The sequence below is a fragment of the Acanthaster planci genome, linkage group LG18 (genome assembly GCF_054643075.1).
Source record: "Acanthaster planci isolate LZ-2023a linkage group LG18, COTS_SCS, whole genome shotgun sequence".
Lineage (NCBI taxonomy): Eukaryota > Metazoa > Echinodermata > Asteroidea > Valvatida > Acanthasteridae > Acanthaster > Acanthaster planci.
Genome location: NC_141794.1, coordinates 4358143 through 4381296, shown reverse-complemented (window position 1 = coordinate 4381296; position 23154 = coordinate 4358143). Strand labels below are relative to the sequence as shown.

The 23154-nt window shown below is 44.3% G+C and overlaps 1 protein-coding gene across 16 annotated transcripts in view; it reads left to right on the top strand.

Moving 5' to 3' along the window:
• LOC110978304 (uncharacterized) overlaps positions 1-23154 on the top strand; it is a 202026-nt gene that overhangs the window by 177212 nt on the left and 1660 nt on the right. For 11 of the 16 annotated variants that reach the window (XM_087148903.1, XM_087148906.1, XM_087148907.1 and 8 more), the window contains 13 exons: positions 12300-12358; positions 12965-13094; positions 13726-13868; positions 14888-15042; positions 16041-16293; positions 17273-17345; positions 17887-17952; positions 18342-18381; positions 19283-20520; positions 20706-20875; positions 21187-21323; positions 21893-22106; positions 22878-23023. In XM_087148903.1, the coding sequence (XP_087005029.1) occupies positions 12300-12358; positions 12965-13094; positions 13726-13868; positions 14888-15042; positions 16041-16293; positions 17273-17345; positions 17887-17952; positions 18342-18381; positions 19283-20520; positions 20706-20875; positions 21187-21323; positions 21893-22106; positions 22878-23023 (2824 nt within the window). Of the gene's footprint in view, positions 1-2685; positions 3012-12299; positions 12359-12964; positions 13095-13725; positions 13869-14887; positions 15043-16040; positions 16294-17272; positions 17346-17886; positions 17953-18341; positions 18382-19282; positions 20521-20705; positions 20876-21186; positions 21324-21892; positions 22107-22877; positions 23024-23154 lie in introns of those variants that run through there. The other 5 variants (XM_022233215.2, XM_087148910.1, XM_022233241.2 and 2 more) reach the window with 4 other exon arrangements.

The window sequence follows — 23154 nt, the reverse complement described above, 5'->3', positions numbered from 1 at the left end:
GATTGAAGTCAATCATTCCAATAGAGCCGTCCTCGTTGCACAGTTTTGAACACCCTGTAGTGTGATGACAGATCCAACTGCTGTAAGTCCAACCATTCCCCGGCCCCGAACTCCCGGATCAAAAGTTCTTCACCCTGACCTCCTTTTGAAACCAAGATGCTATCCCCCATGCAGTTTCGGAGGCACATTATAATTCGAAGACTTGAGGGATGATTACCTGATATGGCAGGGATTATGAACCCCCAAGGAGGATTGCTTTATTGCCTGGTCGAAATATTGAATAGTGTTAACATCGAAAACGCGGACAGTTCGCGAATTTAAAAAAAAAGTGATCTAGTTTTGAAAACTTCCTTGTAATAAACCCCATTAAAAATATTGAGTCAACTCATAGTGTCCCCACAAAGTTCATATGAAGCGCTTGCAAGTCAGCATAGACCAATCGGACTCGACTGACTTTGGAGGACTGACGGGAGAGGAAAGCAGTTTTGGCAGGGGCGGGCTCGGCCCCAAGTGGTGTTTCCTCCTCTGCGGCTTGGTGATTCAAGGAATAATCGATCAATGACATAACGCATCCGCCCGACGGGTGCTTGGTTAATTCATTTGCCAACAAAATTTTACGGTCCTCAACTTGTGGACTGTAGGTACTGTAGCATTTTTCAAGGACTAGATTGTCCATGATATCTGCGTTTGCCGCTTTCCACTACCACCGACAAAATATTTCTAGCGACCACGTGGTCGCAAGTTCTTCTCACGCTCTTGAAATTTAGCAGAAAGTCTTTGTAGCGAACACCAGCTACAAGGCATACGCACATCAGCTACAAGGCATACGAACATCAGCTACAAGGCATACTAACATCAGCTACAAGGCGTACGAACAATAGGCACAAGGTGCACGAACATCAGCTACAAGGGGTACGAACATCAGCTACAAAGCGCACGAACATAGCTACAAGGCATGCGAACATCAGCTACAAGACGCACGAACATCAGCTACAAGGGGTAATAACATCAGCTACAAGGCGTATGTGCAGTGTATTGACGCAAAATAGGTTGCAGTTTGCAAACACTTGAACGTGGATGAGGTATGGTAGTATGGTAAACTTTTTCTTGTAAAGTACAGACCCACTGTAATTTAAATTAAAAAAAATCAATATGAAAGAAAGATTTTTTATACTGTCAAACAATTTACTTTGGCGAGTTAGAGACGCTGTTGTATCGTAGATATGTAACTGAACTTTACCACGGCTTTCTTCCCAGACATGAGCTTCTCAAGCGGCTTCAGCTGTGCTTTTGCTGTTCATTCCGATATTGACTTGACTCTTTACATGCAGTGCACAGCGCCAGTCCCAAAACCCTCATCGATAAGCTCTGCGCACGGGAGGCGCATGATAAGGTATTGTCACAGACCTTACAACACCTTCGACTTGAATAAAGTCTAGCTGACCTCACTCCGTGAAATATACGGGTGCGTGTACTGTTTGCCAGCATTGAACATTGAAATTGTACGTATAATTTTTTTTTTTGCCACACAAAATTAAAGCTACGTCTCATCCAAAGTCAGGCACTTAAAGATGGGTATCCACCTTGAGCAGAAGCACGCCCTCGTCGGTTGAAAAGAGCTGTTTTGGTCGGGAGTGTTCATTTTGTTGGTAGCGATGCGACCGTCGCGCGTGCATTTCATAGTTGTTCGTGAACCAGCGAAGTTCAGCTCCGACCAGAGGAACAGTTTCAATTTCGTGCCCTCTTTTGGTCCAGCTCGAGGCTCATGACGCGTATAGGTTACATTTTCCTCGCAGTTTTTGGCTCCGCAGCAAATTCGCGTTTGACTTATTTCATCGGATCCCGTTTCGATCGTGTGGGCACTGCGTATGCCTGAAGGCGAACATGTGTTTACTAATAATGAAATATTGGCAGCCGAAAACGAGATAAGATCGCCGCGCCAAAAAGCACAGACTGATCTACTAACGGAAAAATAAACTTTGATGCGTGTATGACAGATTGTCAACACAAACAAAAGCAGCAAAACGAGGATATCGATTCCTGAATTGCGTCGGCCGAACAAAAAAGGCCATCTCGAATTTTGTGCGGAAAATAAACAGAAATTTCCTCTGGGACTCCAAGTGAAATTTGAGACTCTTGCGCGTAGCGCAGAATTGAAGTTTCCAATGTCGACACTGAGTTACACATCACGGCCAGATCATGGGAACGACAAACCATGGGAAACAGACCTCGTACCGTAAAATACAAATTTGGCTCATATTAGTGAAGCCTGTGCAAACAAGATTGTGGAAGACGTTGAAAGCATGGCAAACTCTAACGCCGTGCAGGCAAATTCATTTGGTGGTTTCTACTCCGATTGGGATCTTAATCGAAATTTCCATTCTAGACTTTCTCATGCCCCCACCAACCCTGTTCGTCATGTAAGTCATACATGATGTACATGTACATGCATACACGTACATTATATCCTATTGATATAGTCTCGCATGCGGCATTGATATTTCTGGCCGTGCTCCAGTAGCCATAAACATGCACTGTAAAATCTTTAATGTAGTTCATTCTGCTCAAGCCGTCTGAGACATTGGTGTTCTTTCCTCCAAGGTTAAACTCAGCACAGAGTGTTCGACCCGAGCAGGAGGAGGGAAGGGTCCGTTTGAGGTCCAATTATTCAGCGCTGAACGGCAAAACTCACGTTGCCTGATGCAAGGCGGTCGGGAGAGTGTGATCTGCAGAAATCAAGAGAAGCTCTCCCCTGAGAAGCCAAACCACAAGATAGTACCGCGGAACCTACAATCTGGTCCCGATAAAATGTCCCAAAAGGCGCCAACGGATACCACCGTAATCCCGGTGAATGATGAGACACCAAGCTTTATCCCGACAATTCCAGGGGCGTCATCGATTAGACGATCTCCTGCACGTATGAAATTGAAAAGAGACGCTCCTTTACCAAGGATCGGGACTAGGTGCTTTTTCCCCGGTGAAGCCGTGTTTCACGAAGGGGGTGAAATACGGTAGGTATTTCCGTGGTTTCACCGTATGTCGTTCTGGTGTCATGGTCGCGTCGCCAGTCGGCGGCGAAAGTTAGCGAATCATCTTAGCACATGCATGCCTTTGCGTCGTTACAGTGGCCATCCACGAATCGTGCTTGGCGATCGTATTACCTCGTTACGCCCGCGTGGTAATGATGCATTTTGTACATTCGGCCAATCGGGATCGAGTCCGCCTCGCCTTTTTTCATACAAGGTCTCTCTCCTCTTGATCGTCTTTAGTAGTTTCACGAGTGATTCAATGCAATTTAAAGCTTCTCCCAAAAGTTAATCTAAAAGAAGGGGCCGAATGGTCATTCCATTGTTTCCGAAGCATCAGTACCTCCTGAAAGGTGAGACTACGGAAGATTGTGTTTATTAAAGCCCCTGGAGTTCCCCGTGAAGGAAGCAGGGACTGTGGCCTTGCATTTGTACCAGGGAGGAATATCCGGGAGGGGGGGGTTATATCAAGCTACAAATTTCGTCGCCTTGGCTTCAACCTTGTCGGCTCTTGTCATCATGTTGCGATGTGGTCTGTAACAAGTTGGTGTTTGAGAAGGCTCCTGATGTTTCCACGGTGGAAACAAAATAACGAAGGCAATGCACCAATCGTATATCCGGCAAGAAATGAGACGGGTACCCTCCCCAATATGTCCAATTGCTATACGCACTCTAGACTATTATTATCTAACACATCCCCCTAGATGTCTGAAAAGAATTCCTCAGGTACAAGTGAAACAATGACAAACACAAGGCGCACGAACATAGCTGCAAGGCATACGAACATCAGCTAAAGGGCGCACGAACATCAGCTACAAGGGGTACAAACATCAGCTACAAGGCGCATGAACATCAGCTACAAGGCTCTCTCCGTCTCATATCTTGCTTCATAATTATGACCAATCGGGTTAGGGCGGGACACTATTGTTTGGTAGCGTTCCAGAGATTCTTCACACATTCGTTTTCAACAGGGTAGTGGCGTTCCAAACGTTCAGCTTTGTCTCCTGGTTCGACTTCAGGCTTGGCTTCCTAAGTCTGATGCTCTGTAATAAGATCCAGGTTCAGGGTCAACGTATAGTTCCAAGCTCTGCTGTGATTGGTTGGTTATGAAACCATTTAAACGATTGTGTGTAGTGTGAAGACAGTGTGCTTGTATTGACATTGGACATGCAGCGTTTGATACTTGAGTCTGAGTTGGGAAATGATCCGGGGCATTCAAACAATTCTAAAAGAGGCCTGAGGATGGCCCTACATGGCAGTGCACCACCCACGAGCTACAAACTGTCTGATAAACGAAAGTGAAATGGTACATAACTTTTTTTTGTTTCTAGTCGTCAGTGGTGAATAGGCTTAAATGCAGCACAGAGATTTTTCCTGAATTTGGTGGTTGAATCGAGGGATACACTCTTGTTTTGTTGTGTGCTCTAATTTGTCGAGCCGGGCTCGGTTCTCTCCGTAAACAGGAAGCTGGGTGATCAGACGCTACGCAGGGGTCGACATCGTGCACTCAATTTGGGCAATCCACAGCCACCGAACAGGTGTGACTTCAAGATTAAGTCAAACTTGAGGCCGGAGTGACGTGTGTCGCGTGCTGTGGGGTCGTTATGTCAACGGCTCAGTTGCGTTCGCGTTGCCGATCATGACGGCTGTTTTGTGAACCCAGTTATTCATTTTTGGTGAAAACTATTGAATACTGAATGGTCTTAAATCTGTGAGTTTTGGGGGTTTAATTGAACATTCAGTATAGATCTGTTATTGAAGGACTTACTTTTTATCTTCATGACTCAGAAATATTTCAAGGAGACATTTTAAACTCAAAGCTGCATGTACAAAGTGCTATTATCTGACCAGAACAGAAAACATCCTGCAGTCTTTCAGGGACTTCCAAGATACCACACGGGAAGGGTCTGGCTGGTGAACCTTACCTAAATAAAAGACATTTTAGGTTGGACCCAGAACAGCGCAGTTGTCCATCAGTCGCGGGGAGCATTCTAGGAATGATCGTTTCCGAAGACGTACTCGTAGCAATGGCTTCAGGAGATAACCAGAGAGGAAGGAGGGGCTTCACCCTCCTCCGCCCCTTCCTAGGTCCGTCGATACTGCTTCTGCATCTGTGGAAAAATAAACAACGAACAGCCGCCCTGGCAGAGCAATGTTGCCCTAAAGGAATTCTTTGAGAATCCATGAAACCTCCAGGTGAAACGAGAAGAAATCCCCCGGAAAAGGAGACCTTCTAGACTGCGAATCGATTCGATGTGATCCAGGCACGGTGGTTTAGTGAACGGTCGCTCGTGATGATTGCAGACGGAAGTGGCTGCGACAATAATACAACCGCAGCTTAAACTTCCATCAAAGGGGGGGGGGCATTAAGACTGTCGAGATGAAGTTGTGGTGGTGTTAGATAAAATGAGCAGATGGAGCAAGAAGAATATTCTTATTGTATAGATTGTGATTGACACTGCCACCTCTAACATCACGCAGTCTGGAGATTGTCAAAACAGTACTGGGCGATGCAGGATTAATGGTGGGCACATTATTTATCAAAAGGACGAAATGAGGAAGGGTGCAAGTTGCCAGAGCACTGGTGAATTTTTGAAGGGGCGAGGGGGCTCAAGTGGGCGGACCAGAGGCCTCACTCAGGCTAGGATGGACATGCTTACCCTTCCCTTATTTTAGATTTAGTAACCCCCCGCCCCTCCCCGATGCTCGCACGGTCGGCGTACACCATCACTCAGCGATGTGTCTGAGCATGGTCTGAGCATAGAGGACAGCGGTCGGCGTTGATTGACTGACGATGCCATTTCGTTACAGGTGAGCTGTGCAGGGATTGTTTGCGTGTCGTCTTTAGTTAGAGGTGTTAGTAGAGCCCTCAATAACATCGTGTCTCGTAATTGCTCCGTGAATGAAACTCGCCTCCTTGGACACACAACAGGCGAACAGGCCGCGGTGTTCGGGACAACAACCCGCCAGCTGCCAATAAGTGGGTTTGTTTGTCCGTGTTCAGATGTTATTGGTTTATTGCATGCATTGAGGTCGATGTGTTGTAAGTCTCGGGGTACTTTTCCCCTGCTCGAGATGATCGTGTGTGGGCTTGTTTTTTTTTTCTTTATGGCGCAAGTGAGATGATCGAGAGTCACTGCGCAGTGCATTCTTCGCGTTTCTCGCGTAGCCGCCCCTGTTGTATCGTCGCTGTTGTTGACTTCCTGGAAGTTTTGGTGGACTTTGGGATTACAACACAAGCCCGTGGGCCATACTCACTGTTTGAACGGGGCATACCTTTCCAACGTAACACTTTTTGCTTGCCCGTCTAATGCAGTCCTCTTTGCTGTTAGCGTCAAATGACCCCACAGATATAAAACGGAGGGCGCTATTTCGTTGCCTGTACAACGCCAGCACGCATATAGTGCACTGCTTGAACTTTAAACATGGTTCAGATTCAATAAGTGGACATAATTGAACACCACAGTTTTTTGCCCAGCGGGTGATGGAGGGTAGCTCTTTCTTTTCAAAGGAAAGATTCGCAAATGAAGAGGGGCAGACTGGCAGTTTTAGCTGAATTCGAGTTGGGCGTAAAATTTACTCCCCGTGTGATTGGTTCATCGCTATCGAATCAGTGATCTTGAATGAAGATTGTAAAGATTTTTTCAGCCAGCGGCACTTTTCCTGTATTGCAACCTCCTCCCTTCCTTCAGCTGTAGCTTAAGATGGTTACGCAGCAGGAGAGCTGCTTATGGAGCCAAGCATGACGAAAACTTCCGTCCGCGTGGCCCCTTGGCATCCGCCTGGCCGATGACAACCTCGATCGTGGCTGTGCTGACGGCTTGATGAGCTGACGGCTGAAATGAAACGCGCTCTGTGAGGAATACTGCAGAAAGTGTGGACGAAATGTGATTCTCTGGCTGACGACACGTTCATTGCTAAAGTGAAGGATACCCAGTCTGGGGTCGATTTCATTAAGTTGCCTTGTAAAAGATAATTATTTCCTTGCAGAGCAAACTGAATTGCAAACCAGCCACTTAATATGTAGCAATAAACTTGTTTTATTGCTTTATTACTCTTGGCTGAAAGCCTGTTGTGGCCAAGAAATTGATATTTGGGCTTACTAAATAATCACATGAGATGAACTTTGCAGCATGAGCAAATTACCAGCCAATGTTCACATGAGATTATCTTTGCTCAGTAGGTTTGCCAAGTCAGTAATTTATTTTCTTCAGCAGTCCAGTAACACTGCCTCCAACATGGCGTCGTTGCCCTCGTCTTGCCCCTGGTTTTTGCAGTGTGGCTGTCGCTATAACAACACGGTGTTGCAGTTGACAGTGACTTGTAACACCAGCGCCATGTATATTTGTGTTGGTCACCGGAGACCAGTTGGCCTTAACAAGCCGCTGGGGAGTGCTCGAGGATCGGTGTTGGTGACCGTGGCCATTTCTCACGTGCATGCCCGCCTCGCGGAACACCGAGACTGTTCCTATATCCTCGACACTCTTATTACTGGCCTGACCTGGCCAGCGCGTGTCAAAGTTTGACATCATTTGAAGGGTTGTTTTACATCGTTTCTTTTGACACTGGGGAAGGTCAGCCAATCGTGTTGACATAATGACCTCGTTAAAAAGGAAGGGCTCGCGCGAAAACATCTGAATGAAAAGAAACATAATAACATGTTTTCCTCCCTAAAATGCCAAATGTCTAACCCGGAAAACAGAACAAGCCGACGCAATGCATACAACAACGGTGACCTGTTAATATCAAAATGCGCAACCATCTTCTCTATGCATTGCAGAAACTGCGGTATGGTATGTACATCCACGGTACATCATAACTGCCCGCACATAGGAGACAGTAACGCAGCAGTTTCTACTGTGCCCTGGTCTTTCAATTATTTTTAAGGAGTTCACATGGTCGACCGCAACATCGTGAAATAACAAGTGGTTCTAATTTAAACTGGCAATACGGGCGATTCACAATTGTGTGCCACCACAAGTTTGCAACGCGTCGGCCAATCACAACGCGCGAAATCTGTCGACCCTTCCCAAACGCGCTTTGGGTCGACAAATTTCGCGCATTGTGATTGGCCAACGCGTTGCAAACTCTTGGTGGCGCACTACTGTGAAACGCCCGTATTAGTGTGGCTCTAACTTCTGTCTAAGATTCGTGAAAAAAACACGACAGCACAACGTGCTGTCCACATATTACGCAAAACCACAGACAGTCGGATCCCGAGAACTTTCAGAAATATCACTTGTACTACCCTTTAGGTGATACTGATGTAAACAGGACTTTATGACAGTGATGCAAACTTGGCTGTTGGAATTTCATTTGTAAATCCCGACTTAAACTTAAGCTAGCGCGACAGATGCGATCGGAAAGCACTCGGCGCATCCTGCCGATATACTTGGCAAAAATAACTCGGTAGAAAACTTTAATACATGTACGATATTTTCTTCGTGTAGGCCACATGCAGTTTCACATATACACTTTCGACGAAGTGACATGGAATTTTCTCACCATTCCTGAACACTTCCGTCAGACATCCTGTTTGACAACATACTAAAACTTGTTTGTCATGATTCCTTCAACTGTACCTTTGCAAGCAGCAAGTACCCTAAAGTGTAAAATTTTAAGCACACTCTCTATAAAAGTTTATGGGACTTTTAAATGCTGTAGCGGGGGACACGTCAGATTAGGATCGGCCTCGTCAAAATACCGAAGTTACCGTCAAATCCAGGTCATTACCACTCGGCAGCGCGTCAGGTCACTCTGCCCATGTCGCTCAGGCAGCCCTGCTGGTAGTTTTTCAGGTCAACCTGCAGATAAACTCGAACTGTCGGCGAATTGACGTGCGTCAAAACTTTGCCGTGATCCCCCATTGCCATAAATCCGGAAGACTTACAAATTCAAGGTTTCGTTTGCTTCAGACGCCAGCGAAGCTTTAGAGGGCTGAATTCTCTTTGAAAATACATTGAAGGAGCGACCTTACTTTTTCAGTTTTTTTTTTAAACATTGGGCTCTTAAACAAAAGGAGCACGCATGTATAACTGCTTTTAAGTTTCAAGGTATCATGTATTGATGACGTCGTACGAAGTCCGCGTTGGGTCTTGCGGTCAGACCTCTATTTTGAAAGTCGGCTATAAATGATTCTTTTATACTCTTGCTCTTGCACAAATATCTCAAAATTGCGCACGGAACTGCTCCGCTGATTTAGATTGTTAAAGGCACTTATATGTAGCCCTCAAAATTGAAGAAGCCAGTCAGAGAAGGAAAGAAGGAAATTCGGCCTTCCCTATTTAAACTTAAAGTAGTACCGTCAAATCACCACTGGTGGACTTGACGGGTATGGTTTACCTTTCCTAAAACCTCTCAAATTTTGCCGATAATACAACGCTTGCGCGTTCGTAACTATTATGCATGGAGGTGCCGCGTAGATTGGGAAGGAATGGACGGGACTACTCCTATGGAGGCTTGTGTGATCTGTCCAACCTCCAATTTCGAGAAAAACTGCAAAATAACAACTTTCTGTGTTTTAAAGTTAGGACCATACCACCCCACCCCCCGAAAACTGATCGAGATTCCAAGTGCCCCTGAAGAATTGATCCCGAGTTGTATTTCCCCACAGGTGGAACGTCAGTTTCGAGCCAAGTCCAACACGAATGATGAGAAGACATGTTTCGGTGCTCTGACTTTGACAAACAAGGCAGCTGGGTTTCTTGAATGTTAAAGCAGGATTACGCGAAAGCTGAGTCGCATAGTCAATGTTGACGTTAAAGTTTAATATCAATAAAATTCATTTATGTCAGTTTATTTCTTCCCACTGGCATACCGTTTTCCTTGTCGTTGGACCTATTTTACTTCTGGAAATCTAAGTAATTATTGAACAGTAGTATCCGAAATATTTAAAAGGGTGTCAATTGCAACACTGCAAAAATCTCCCCTTGAAATGGCCAAGACACGTAATTATTCTCACCTGTTTGCCATTTCAATATAATGAATAAAGCCCCCCCCCCCCGTGGCCGCTTGGCAGCCAGCTCTTTATGCGGACCAACTGTCGTCGAGTTTCAAAGGTAGGCGTAGTCGTCGCGCGCCGTATCCACCTTGGCCGAGACGGGAAGGTTCAAGGCCCCCGAAAGCTGGAAAATAATCCCATGGCATACTGGGTCTTAGCCACGTTAGTGGTGGTGTTTGAATTGGATTAAGCGAATTGAATGGAACACCGAAGTTGGTTCCTGCCATCGGGCTTGTGTCTATGGAGGCTGTGCTTGGCCATCTCGGGGGTAGTTGATTTGAATACCTACCCAGAAAATTGGCTCAGAATAAAGACTTGAAATTGCCTCCAAATCATTTATAATTAAAACACCTGTCTCGTGACTCTTTGGAGGACATTTGCTTGAGGCTTGACCCACGACTGTACCCAAAGTCATTTTTGTTGTTAACACCCGGACGGTGTAAGATAATGTTGAAGCTGCACTGCGAAACCAGAAAACAAATGTCAGATATCCTCGAAGTAATATGATGAGGCAAACCTCTCCCGTTTCGGTCGGGAAGGGAGGCGGGGTTTCTTTCTGGCACGTCTCCTGGAGTTGTTGACTTTGGAAAACTACGAAAACCGTTTCTTTACAAAGGCCAGGCCAACTTCAGTTGACCCCGCGGGATGTGTTACAAAACACGCCGCGCCGTGAGGGCGGCCTCAGGGTCGTCCTGCAGGTGCAACAAAAAAAGCGAGGTCATTTGGGTGACAGGTATAACTTAGAAGCTCAATATTTCCAGCCCCTTAAGGCCCCGACCATTGGCCTTCTCAGGGCTTGTTTTATTAGCTCTTAAGGGGGAAAGATTGTCCCTCAGTTTCACCTGGAAGGTGTTACAGAATGTTTTGCAGACGTGCGTGTTTCACCTGTTTATTTCCTCGGAAACATTTAGGCCAGCGGTGTCACTTCATTTGGGTTGATGGACAAGTTAAACTTACAAGCAAATGATGCCCAGGTGCTCTTTGGAAAAATCATACTAGCTCTAAAGGAGCTAATATGATTTCTTCTGGGGTCGCTGCAGTGCATTTTTTTTCTTGAGTTGAGCCTTCAGGTGTTATAGAGTAACTCTTTGCAGTCATTGTCACGCCAATTTTGTGAAGCTCAGACACACCGTTCCTGCACAGCGCACATTTTCCCGAGAGGGGTCAGTCAAAAATTATGATTTACATTTCCCTCTACGCGGTGTTCAGTGCACACGGGCTGACACGCACGTAGCCTTGAATTCAACAGACCTTAACAACAAAACCATACATCCGACTGGGTTCAAACTTCACATTTGTAATGATAAGGAGTGTGTTTACATGTATGCCAAGTTTCAAAATATTGAACTAAGCACTGCCAGTTTTTTTGGGGGGGGGGGAGGTGGCTGTGAGATGAGGCTCTTTTAGGGTTAGCATGTTTCCACAACCCACTTTTGTCGTTTTTTCATTTTTCTTTTACGGAAAATCATGTTAGTTCTACCTTGGACAAGTAGAGACTTGTTTTTTTTATTGGGAAGTCTATTGTTTAGGTTGTTTTTTGTTTGTTTATGCATACTAATTAAAGAAGTATCCTATCATCAGAAATTTAGACTTTGATTGCAATATGTCGTCTGAAAATTCACGAGAGTTTCGGTGGGAAGGCCTATTGCTGGAATGGCCCCAACTTTGTAGTAAAAAGTGCTGGTGAACTTTGTGCAGGGGGAGCTAGTGAGGAAAGGATTTTATCTCATGAATATGGTGTTTATGATTTCAATGTGTGTGACGCGTTTCCACAAATGCCGTGAATTATTACGTCCACTTTTCCTTTTACACTAATCCTTCTCTATTTTGATTATAACAAGATTCTGCATGAGATTTCAACTCGCACCTACCAATACAACACTGTCTTAGTGCCAGCAGTGGTTGCCCAGGGGGAGGGGCAAGGGGAAAATGCCCCTCCTCCCCGGAACTGTTCACCCCTCTTGCCCCCCCTCCCCCAAAGAGCCTGGCCATACCACTAAATACTGGACACCACATACTGAAGCTGATTTAAAAGCATGGTCATGCACCGGACTACTCCTCATTGGATATTCTAAATTTTGGGATATTCCAGGGTAAGAGAGCAGGCAGCCGTTGGTGTGCTGTACTCAACATCATAGAGATGAGGTGGCCGACGGCATGATAAAAGTGCCAAACCTGCGCTGACCAGCTAGAGTGACCCTCATCTTTGTAATTTTTTCTTTAACTAATCCTTGAAAAATTAAACCAAGCTTGTTTTCTTGATGCATTCACAGGGACCTCAAGATGGAGAACATCATGCTGGATGAGAAGAGGAAAAACCTGAAGATTGTTGGTAAGTGCTTATAAACTTATAAGGTTGTTATAGCATGAAACGGTTAGCTCCCTCAGTGAATTTGTAAAAACTGGGTATTAGTATTTTAGTAATTATACACATGTATTTTATATGCTAGGCTAGGTTTGGAAAGAGTTTCATATACGGACAACACTTGATGCCCCTGTGCACAAACCTATGAGATTTGTCCGAAAAAACCTGTTTTCTAAGTAAATGCTTCAGAATTTTCTCAGCTAAATCTCACTTTTTATGACATGTTGTCACTTTTTGATGGATGTCATAACATTTTAAAGGAAAATTAGTTTTGTCCATATATGGAATTGTTTCCCTAGGTTTTTACCCCAAAGGTTTTTCCTCTACCCTGGACATTTTTATCTTTTGAGTTACAAAATCCCTATCGCATGGGTGAAATATTAGTTGATAACTGACAATCCCACAATGTGATTTTGTTTAGGTTTCATGTCTCAAATTAACCCCAGAAGTTGTCAGGCTCAGGCTATCAGTCAGTGATTTAATAAGTGACCAAACGCAGATATTTTCTTGTCCTCATTAACTCATCCCTTGATGTAAATGTACTGTGTTTGTTTTTGTTTGTTCCAATGTTAGACTTTGGTTTGAGCAATACATTCTCTCCAGACTGTTTGCTCAAGACCCACTGTGGTTCACCTGAGTATGCTGCCCCTGAACTCTTTATCACTGACCAGGAATACGGCCCAGAGGTGGACATATGGAGCCTGTAGGTTTTTTTTTTAGTAATTCATACATGACCCAATCCCACCAACTATGGTCAAATATGACAAACAACAGTGGTGGGAATTCAAGTATGTCACGAAAGACATCATGCAAGAAGTGCGCACAGCGGTGTGCCCAAAAGTGTGCTTGGATTAGTCAGAGCTTATTTACGTGAAGTCTGGGACTATGTAAGGTGTTGGTGGCTCATGTCTTATTCCTGATGGTTTTGAGCCAGTTAGACTTCCAGCATCTTTTTCTGACCGTTGCTTTGGTATCCACTGCTCAAGTCTCTGCCACCACAATATACCGCAGCTGTGGTAACGTTGGGATCCATTTCTATGGAACAGCTTGATTTAAAATGGGCTTAGCTTTGATAGTAAAGCTTCAGTTGCCATCAGTATACATATCATGATTTTTAGCAATATTGTTGGGTACGTCTGGAATATTGGTACAAACGCTGATGAAGACAGAAAATTAATTTACAGTTTACTTCACCAGTTTATCATAGGAACATATTTTGTGCTTTAATGGTAGAAGCTGGTTTCTGTTACAATTTGTATTTCAGTGCTTGTTTTATTTCCCTTGACCCTGAATGAACATGACAAATTCTTGGTCCACCTGTGCTTTTTCTGCAGAGGCATCAATATGTTTGCCATGGTAACAGGGAGGCTGCCGTTCTCCACGCCTTACTCGGAGAACAGGCGACAGCGACTGATGCAACAAATCCAGAATGGCCTGGGTGTCATCCACGGCAGAGAGATGGCTCATCTGTCTGACGGTACATTTTTCAATAAAGGAATAAATATTTGCTTGGCCGGTCATAAATGTGCATTTAAGACCATTTCAGGAGAATGGACGTGACTAAAGGCGAGGGCATTATCACTCTGCTGAGCACGTACCATTTAAGACTGGCCAAGCACATATTTATTCCAATTCTTAAATACCTTTTTAGTCAGAGAGTCAAAAGAAGTCAATATATGAATGATTTCCAACAATTTTGTTCTAAAATTTACTGTCATTTTCCCCAACACCCCTGTCCATTTCATAGTATATTCCTTGTGCAAGTTGTCCAAAAGGATCTCCTTATATGGACCTAGCGTGTGTATGGCAAGCCACGTGCTCACACTCTTGACCATTCAGAATCAATTAAACCATCTTGTATCCAGGTACCAGCGCGCGATTTATGCAGCGGGCATTGTCACTTCTCAGCAGGCATTATCAAATGTTAATACACGGTCAAGTTGTACGTTGTTGAATAGGGAGAATGTCTGAGGCATTTAAGAATGCGGGATTATTAAGCCATTGAATTATGCACCATTTATCTGCCTGGCAGTAGGAGTGAACTCGGTGTTCCACTAAGCACTTGCTAAGCTTATTGTTTTCACAGCCCATACACTGGCGGCCATCTCCCCCTCCCCCCGAGCAGTAAAATTAATTGAACACTAACAAAAAGCTGTGTAAAGGGCCGTCTCATTTCCCTTCCTTCCAAAGGCATTTAAAAAGCCTCAACCATCAGAAAGCTCATTGAAGATTACAACAAGAAATTTCCAAATCTTTTACCCCCCCTGCCCCCTGTCAAATAATGTGCCCCCCCCCTAAAGTTGGTTCAGGCTCCACCCTGGAAATACCCATGTTTAGGTTGAACAGAATTTCGTTTGGAGCCCTTCTGAAAAAGATTTGCTGCCTCAAGTTGAGGAGTTGCTGAGTGCATCCAATTTTGCATAGAGGAAAAGTGTTACTACTTCAAGATATCTTTAGTCATTGTAACTTTCAAACCATTGATTTTTTTTGATGCAGACTGCCAGGAGTTGATGTGCCAGCTGATAGAACCTAGCCCTGAGCTACGCCTTCCCTTGCTGGATATCGAGATCCACCCCTGGATTACCAGTCTTGGAAAGATGCCCTTCTGCCCTTACCAACAACCTCCTAAAGACAACGAAGTCAAGAGATTGGTATGGGAAAAAAACTGCAGATTTTTCTGCGTCATCCTTTCCTATATTTTTTTCTTGTCTTTTTTTTTCTAGTTTTTCCTTGGCCCAGTGAAGTCATTTGGGTAGAGTGAGGTTGGTACGTTATTTCAGATGGACAGGTGTATTCTAAGGATGCTGTCAATTCATACCTGTTTGAAAGATTCTGTTAGATGGGGGAATTGTGTGGTCAAAGCCTTAATGGCTCCCTAAGGGGGCTTGGTGCCCCAGTCTTGATCCTTCTTCCATGGTCCAAAGAAGGGAGCATTAATCCACTGTAAAGTCGTTCGATTTTACAGGAGTTAGACATGTTCCTGATGAGATGTGCCCAGTGGCATAAGTGAGGGGGAAGTGGGCTTCATCCCGCACTCAGAATTAGAGAAGGAAAAACTCTGGTGGCAGTCCACCTTGGTTGGTGTTTTCCCTTTGACTCCATGAGAACAAATCTGGTGGCAGTTCAGCTTGGTTGGTGTTTTCTTTTGAATCCACGAGAACGACCGAGTTTAACTCTGTACCCCAGTTAAGCCACTGGATGCACCCTATTAGTATTAGGGTTAATACACAGCAGGTTTGGATTTAGTGTGGTCGTTAGCGTGGGAAAACTGATTGGTGGATCAGAGGTGCATGAGTTAAATGTCTTGGGCTTGACCCCTGTCTTTAATACCCCAGTCAGCCTGTGTTAATTTCTATCCCGTAGGCTGCGAGAATGCAGTTAGAATACAGGGGTGTGTGCTTTGTGCATAGGCACCCCCTGGCTGATAAAAAAAGAGAGGCTGGGTCGATCATTTTAGCCTGGATGACCGGTGTCCATGCAAAGACTGTACATTCAAATGAAAATTGGTTATGCGTGCTCCGTACTCTCAAACTTGATCGAGTGCCCAAGAGTGGTTTGTCAACCAGTGGGACGGCATGGCAGTGTGAAAACATGGCCTTTTGGTGTCTGTGTATGGAACCCTTACTCATGTGCCCGCTCTTTGTTGTAGATCATTGATAGGATGGCCTGCTTGCTAAACGTAAGCGCAGCCAAGATCGAGGCTAACGTCCACGAGTACCGGCTGGACGACGTCAGTGCAATCTATAACCTCATGCTAGACCAGCACCGGCAGAGCAAAGGATTCTGGGATGTGGACCACACCCTGAAGAGGGAGGTCAAACGGCCCAAGCCAGTGGAGGTGGTGGTTCCCAAGCCGAACACACCCCCGCCGCCGCAAGGACCACCAGGAGAGGAGAACCCAGGTAAATCAGTGCTGCCAAAGGAAGTTGGCATTTACGAGAGAGCGTAGAAAATTATAGAAAGAATAGTCGATAAGTCTTTTATTTATTTATTCATGCTGACATTGACAATAGTTGACACATCATGGACAATATAACAAATATGTAAATGTACATTGACATATAGTGTAAATGAAAAATTAATGAGTAATTAATGACGAGAAAAACAAGTCTTATTACAGTCGGTTAAACTTCTTTTGCAATGGTAACAGTCCAAGGCTTTTAACCCTCCCCTGTCCCAATTTCCCTCATAGCCCGATACTGTTACACAATAAGATCATTAAATGGTGTAAAGACAAGTGACCTTTTTCATTCATACCACTGATTCACATCATTGTAATACTCGGTCAGGCGCTCATAGTTTCTTAATCATTCCATTCAGTAAATCAAACTCAGGTAAAGCAGATTCATTGTTCGAGGAACTTATGCATTCAACACGTTGCCCACTGCTCTTAAGAGCCCACTACCTGTAACACTGTCAAGTTTTAAACACACCTACAGATCTTTAGTTTTAATGCCTGTTTGTGAGGTTGGTTATTTGTTATCGGTGTTTTCATTATTAGTTATTGTTGAGTTTCCTAATATGTGTGCATGGCTGGTACATGGATTTTAATCTTTGGTTTCTTAAGTAGTACGGTTTATTTTCTAGATATTTGGTATTTTATAATATTTGATGGGCTTAACTGAATTTATTGTAATTGCTGGACACCTCTGGAAATCAGTGTTTCCCTGAGAGGTTTCCCCAGGATAAATAAGTGAATAATAAATAAAATAAATAAATAATAAATCAGACAAATGTTAAACCCAAAAACCAATAGAGTGAGAGCCTGCCATTGTTACTCAGATGTTGATGTACCGTAAACATTAAGTCACCAAAATGTCATAGAATTTCCGTGTAAGATGGCCTGATATCCATTCATTTTCTTTTTTTCGTTTTCTCCAGTAGTGGAGCACATCAAACTGAAAACACCCACTGTCATTGGAATGGTTAGACCCAGTCAACAAAATCCTGACAGGTAGGACGGTGGGCATGAAGCATACAAAAAGATAAGGGTGACCCAAAGGGGGGGGGAAAGGATTCAAAGTATCACTGCATTTATTTTTTTGCAACAGACCATCGTTCATTGAGGAGTATGATGATTTTCCAAGAGTTGTTCAGCACAGTGGAACTGTTCATATGGAGTAGTTACTTACCCATTGCTGTGCACCTTAAACAAATCTCAATTGACCTCTAACGTGATGATGTTACGCTTTGTTAATATGTGTGCCTTCCTATGGCAGTGAAGTGGGACACGAACAAATAGGAAAGAGCGTAACATCATTTTGTTTTAGGTCTATTTAATATACTGTTACTTCTGATATTGTTGTAGCACTTTTGATGTGACCAATCCTATGACATGAGTCATCTGTTTCCATACAAGACAAGAGTACAAGAGTCTGGAGAGTTTTGGAGAAAGGGAAAATCCCACAGCTGGTAGTTCAGTGCGTCAACTGCAATTTATGTGTCACTGTGATGCAGGAATCTTATGAAGAGCCTTTTCCTTGTTTCCTCTGCAGACGAACATGTTTGTCAGCAGATTTTGAGCTGTCGGCTGTTTCAACTGATGAGAGACCAAGGCAAAAGTAATGAAAATGGCTCGTTCTTTGATGCTTATGAGTTAGTAAAGCTTGTACTAACAGGGACCAGATTTTCACTTTGGAACATACCTGTGAACCCCGATGGGTAGTTATGTGTAGTACACCACCAACATAAAAGCATGTGCAAAGGACATCATCCGTGTGAGGATCTAAGACTGAACTGTCTCTTTCAAATCACCAACCAAAAACTTTATTCCACATTTTTGTGACCCTGATGTCCCACAGTGAATACTGGGTCCGTAGTGACAACTTGTAAAGGGTTAATTGTTGCGGGGGTGTTGCATCCCATTTCTAGCCCATGAACATATTCTGTCATTAATATTTTGACTATAATCTAATTATCATTACTGTTGTTTATTTATGTTTTATTGCAGCCGAGCTAAGACAGCAACATTCCCCCAGACTGGAACCAAGGTGACAACATTAGTTCTCATTTATTGAAATGTCTTGCATTAAAAAACATGCGATGATGTCACTATTGTAAACTCTTTACCCACCTTACTGAAAATGTCCAATTCATTTACCTATTGAGACCAATTCACTTACCCATTGGATGCAATTCACTTACCCATTGGATCCAATTCAATAACCAATTCAAAAACCAATTGCTTTTGCTTGGAATCAATTAGAATCCAATTGGGATCAATAGTAAAATTGGACCTTTTCTCAGTTGGACCATTTCAAACCAATTGACACCATTTGAATGTCAATTCACAATCCAATTGTAACCAACCGAAGAACCAATTGAAACCATTTCAATGCCAATTGAGTCCCATTTGAAAAATCCATTTGATGGGGGAAACAAGCTGAAAGCAAACCAATTGGAACCAGTTGAGTCCCATTTGAAATTTCCAATTGATAGAGGAAAACAAACAGAGAGAAAGCATACCCATTGGAACCATTGTGATGACAATTGATTGGGGAAAATAAACAGCAGAGAAAAAAATGCCAGTTGAAAGCAATCGTGTCCCATTTGAAATCTCCAGTTGATGGGGGCAAACAAATGGGAGAGAAGACATACCAACTGAAACCAATTGAACACCAGTTGGCTGCCAGTTGGACTCAATTCATTCCAATTAAATCCATTTCAACAATCAATTGGTTTGAACAGGCCATATTTAGTAGGGCATGGGCTTTTTACCAAGTAACAAAGTTGTCCTTGGCCACCTTGCCTACAGCAGCCCCCACACAAAGAAAAATCTTGACTCTTATTGCCACTAACTCATATGTAATTCAGAACACTAACAGCTGAGCACGTCCTATCACAGAGTTTCACTGTCACAAGTTTTTAGTTCAAACAAAATGATTTCCCCAGACCCGTCCTTTTGGCAATGCAACAACAGCCAACAGTTTGATGGCAAGGTACTACAATTTTGGCCCTCCGTCCTCGGCCCAGCAATCAAAGGTCAATAGCTCTCCTGCTTCATCACCCGCAAACAATGCAGTGCTGCGCTCGTGCGGCTGTAATGATAAACCGATGAAGTCCAAGACCAGGCAACGTTATGGCAACGGTCAGCCACCCAGAAATTTAAAGTCCGCTTCGAGGGATAAGGATGTCCAGTGTGATTTAGCCACTAATCACCAACCTCATTCAGAGGGGGATGGACCAGCCCCTGGGAGTAGCTGTTCTCAGCAGCACACCAAGCAGTTGGGTAGAAAGATAAATGTCGATTTGGGAGAAACCCTCCTCTCAACTGACGAACAAGTCTCCCAAATCAAAACCAATGCAGAGGGTGCTCATGACGTCAAGGTCATCGACATGGCCAAGTATTTCAACTATAAACATGGGTACATTATAAAAGAGACGATAATCTCAGATGGCAACTCGGTAAATGGTCAAGATCCATCGGAAGATGAGTCAGAGGGCCACCACCGTCCATCTGTGACACTCTGCAGTGCTAACCAGGACCAAATCATCTCTGAAACCTCCCGGCAAGACATGCATTCGGCTGAGAGCAGTCGGACAAGCAGCCCCGCAAAGACTGCTGCCCAGAGGAATGAGCTGCTACGGCAACAGATGCGGATGCCCACTCGACCCGTGAACGCCCACTTCTGTCCCCACATGGCCAACCCGAGCCTGCAGAAGACACTGCTCTTGACCAAGAGAGCTTGGCATGCCCGTCACCCCCAACAACTGAACAGATCCAGCCGAAACCCTAAAGAAAATTCTGGGCAAGGACCAGTGGCCCAATTCAGCCACTCTGTGTCCAGATCCGAGAGCAACTCCCTGCGAGCCCGGCTCTGTACCCCAATAGCTACCCTCCAATCCATGGAGGGTGGTGGTCATCAGTGCCCTGCCAGAGCCCAGGCACAGCAAGGGGAGGACACCAAGTCGTCAGGAACTCCAAAGGGAGGCGTCAGGAGGAATGCCATGCCGCAGCGTTTGGACTGGAAAAGATCCAGCTCCGGTAAGTCCAGAGCATGGACTGAAGATCGGGGAGCAGCGGTCAGAGAAAGTGCAGAGATGGCAAGAGGAATCAACACCATGCAGAAATTGCAGGAGATGATGAGCCGGGATAACGTCCACCAGACTCTGCCCAGTGGAAATATCAGGTATGGACCAACAACCTCCATCATGCCATGATGCTGTATTAATATTTCTAAATTACTTCTCTTAGTCTTGATTATGACTTGAAATCAGCTGCTACAGTTTGGAGAGGGTGTTTTTTTTTCTATGATGTTTATCCATTTTTTGGAGATGTTAGAAATTTTTCAGTGATTTCTCTCCCCCCGTGTAGAGTGAAGTCCGCTAAAATTGGGACGCCACGATGCACCGAAAGATGCCAGAGTCTGCAGAGAAAAAGCATACGATCAGGAGCCAATGGCAGAAGGGTGCCCTCATCTGAGATGCATAAATCGTGCACGGTGCAAGCATACAAAGACCAATACATCATGGACAGACACAAAGGTAGGGTTTCGAGAACCAGGCAGCCGGACTTGCTAATGATTGCTCCTCAGTCCATCTCTGTCAGCTAGTCTTGACTGTTTTCAATCGTTTACTTCAGTCTCAGTCTTTGGCAGTTCTTGATTTAGCTTTGAAGTACTCAGAATTTATTCAAGTAATGTATAGACAAAGACAAACGTGAAGTTCAAGCATGAATGAATGAATGAATGTTTGACAGATGAAGTGACAGGGGACAGATTAAATGTTCCATCCATCTGCCACCTCGTTAGACTTTTCTTACAGTTACACTCATCAATATTCGTTGCACGTAACAGGTCAACACCAGAGAAGCCACACCCATCCTCTCAGCAATCATGACCGAGTGGTCGACCTGAATCAGCAACACATGTTCAGCCTGCTGCAAGAGGCCTCCACCAAGTTCGAGGACTCACTGAAGGCCGAGAAGAAAAAGGTAAAAATAACTAGGGGGAATCATGGTCGCAGTGTCCAAAGAACTTGGCCCGCAAAGATCTTAACAGCTGGCAAGTGGGTGACTTCAGATGGAGTTGTGATGGATGTCATCAAAATGAGCTAAGGCTAATTGGGTGCTAGTCTTGGCCCATAACTGGATTTCGATAATGTTCCGTGAATGCGAACACAAGTATCCCAGTGTGACAGTGTAACTGGGATATATTGTTGGTAGTGGGCACTTCTAAGAGCTGAACTAAATCTAGTCTAAGCAAATTCAGTTGGCCTGCATGAGAATATTCTGAGAATACTGTACACGCAGGATTATCTGTGCATGCATGAAGGGAATGCAGTCAAAAGTCAAGATACTTGGATACTGGATGCTGTTCAGAAAATGATGCATTACTAGATTATATGAATAGGGAGAAATTGGATATGAATGTCACGGAGAGTAACATCTGAATGACTCGGGATATCAAGATCCATTCAACCCAATCACAAATGAGAAGATAGACTGGCAGTGGAAGGCTCCAGGCTTCGATTCATTTGGCATTCAATCGCTTGCACCTCTAGCAGCAGAGTCAAGCCGTCGGGGCAGTGGTGCAGGCAAATCGGACCAAGGGCAACAAACCGAGTCAGACCCCAGCCCATCCCAACAGGACAAAGGACATTCAGCAGCAACAGCAGCAGCAGAACGTCCGTGGTGAAGGGCCTCCCCGTGGGCATGACCAGAATGACAAGGGCACGGTGGCCCTACAACTTGGACAGAGGGTACAGTTAGTGAGAGGTGAGGGGGTGTTTCATTACAGTGTTGTAGTTGAGACCTCTTAAAACTATCACAAGACCCCAGACCACCACAAGACCTCAGACATCTCAAGACTATCACAATGCCCCACAAAACCATTATTTGACCCCATAAGACCATCACAAGACCCCACAAGACTATCATAAGGCCTTACAAGACCAACACAAAACCATCACAAGACCATTACGAGACCATCACAAGATCAAAAGAACCAAAATGATCATTACAAGACCCCACAAGACCATTACAAGACCCCCCAAAACCATTACAAAATCTCACATTTAAGACATCACAAAACTACACAAGACCATCACAAGATAAAAGACCAGAAAAACAATCACTCCAAAAGACCACCACAAGATCCTCAAATGACCATTACAAGACCTTAAACGACGATCCCAAGACCCCAAAAGACCATCACAAGACCTCACAAGACCAAAACAAAACCATCATAAGATCAGAAGACCTGAAATGACCATCACAAGACCATCAAAAGACTATCACAAGACCCCTCAAGACCATCACAAGACCTCTAGTCTGTATTCAAGTCACTGGCTATTCAAATGAACTGCAACAAAGGTATTCTGTTCCTTAGTCACTGCTTATCCCGTTATTGGTGTCTGGTCTTTTAAAAGTCTTGTGATAATTTGGGGCTGTTGCTTGAGTGCAGTTGCTCAATTCAGTCCTATTCGTGCTGAATATTCTTTCTATAAGAAATCCATTTTTGATCCCTTAAAAAAATTTACAATCCAGGTTCCCTTGCCATCAACTCCACACCACCACCAGTCTTACCCAGCGGCATGGCTCCAGAACATGTCTTTAACGTACAGGCCAGCAGGGGCAATCGTGAACAGCCTGTCACAAATGAATCCATCGAAAACAAGCAGTTGTCACACAGGGTAAGAACTTGAAGCTTTTCCACAAAAAGGTTGTGGACTCTTCTTGCAGTAATACGAATGCCTGATTTCCCCTATATTTTGCTCATATTACTCCACACCTGTTTTGCCTATCACTCCTCAAAAACCTATTA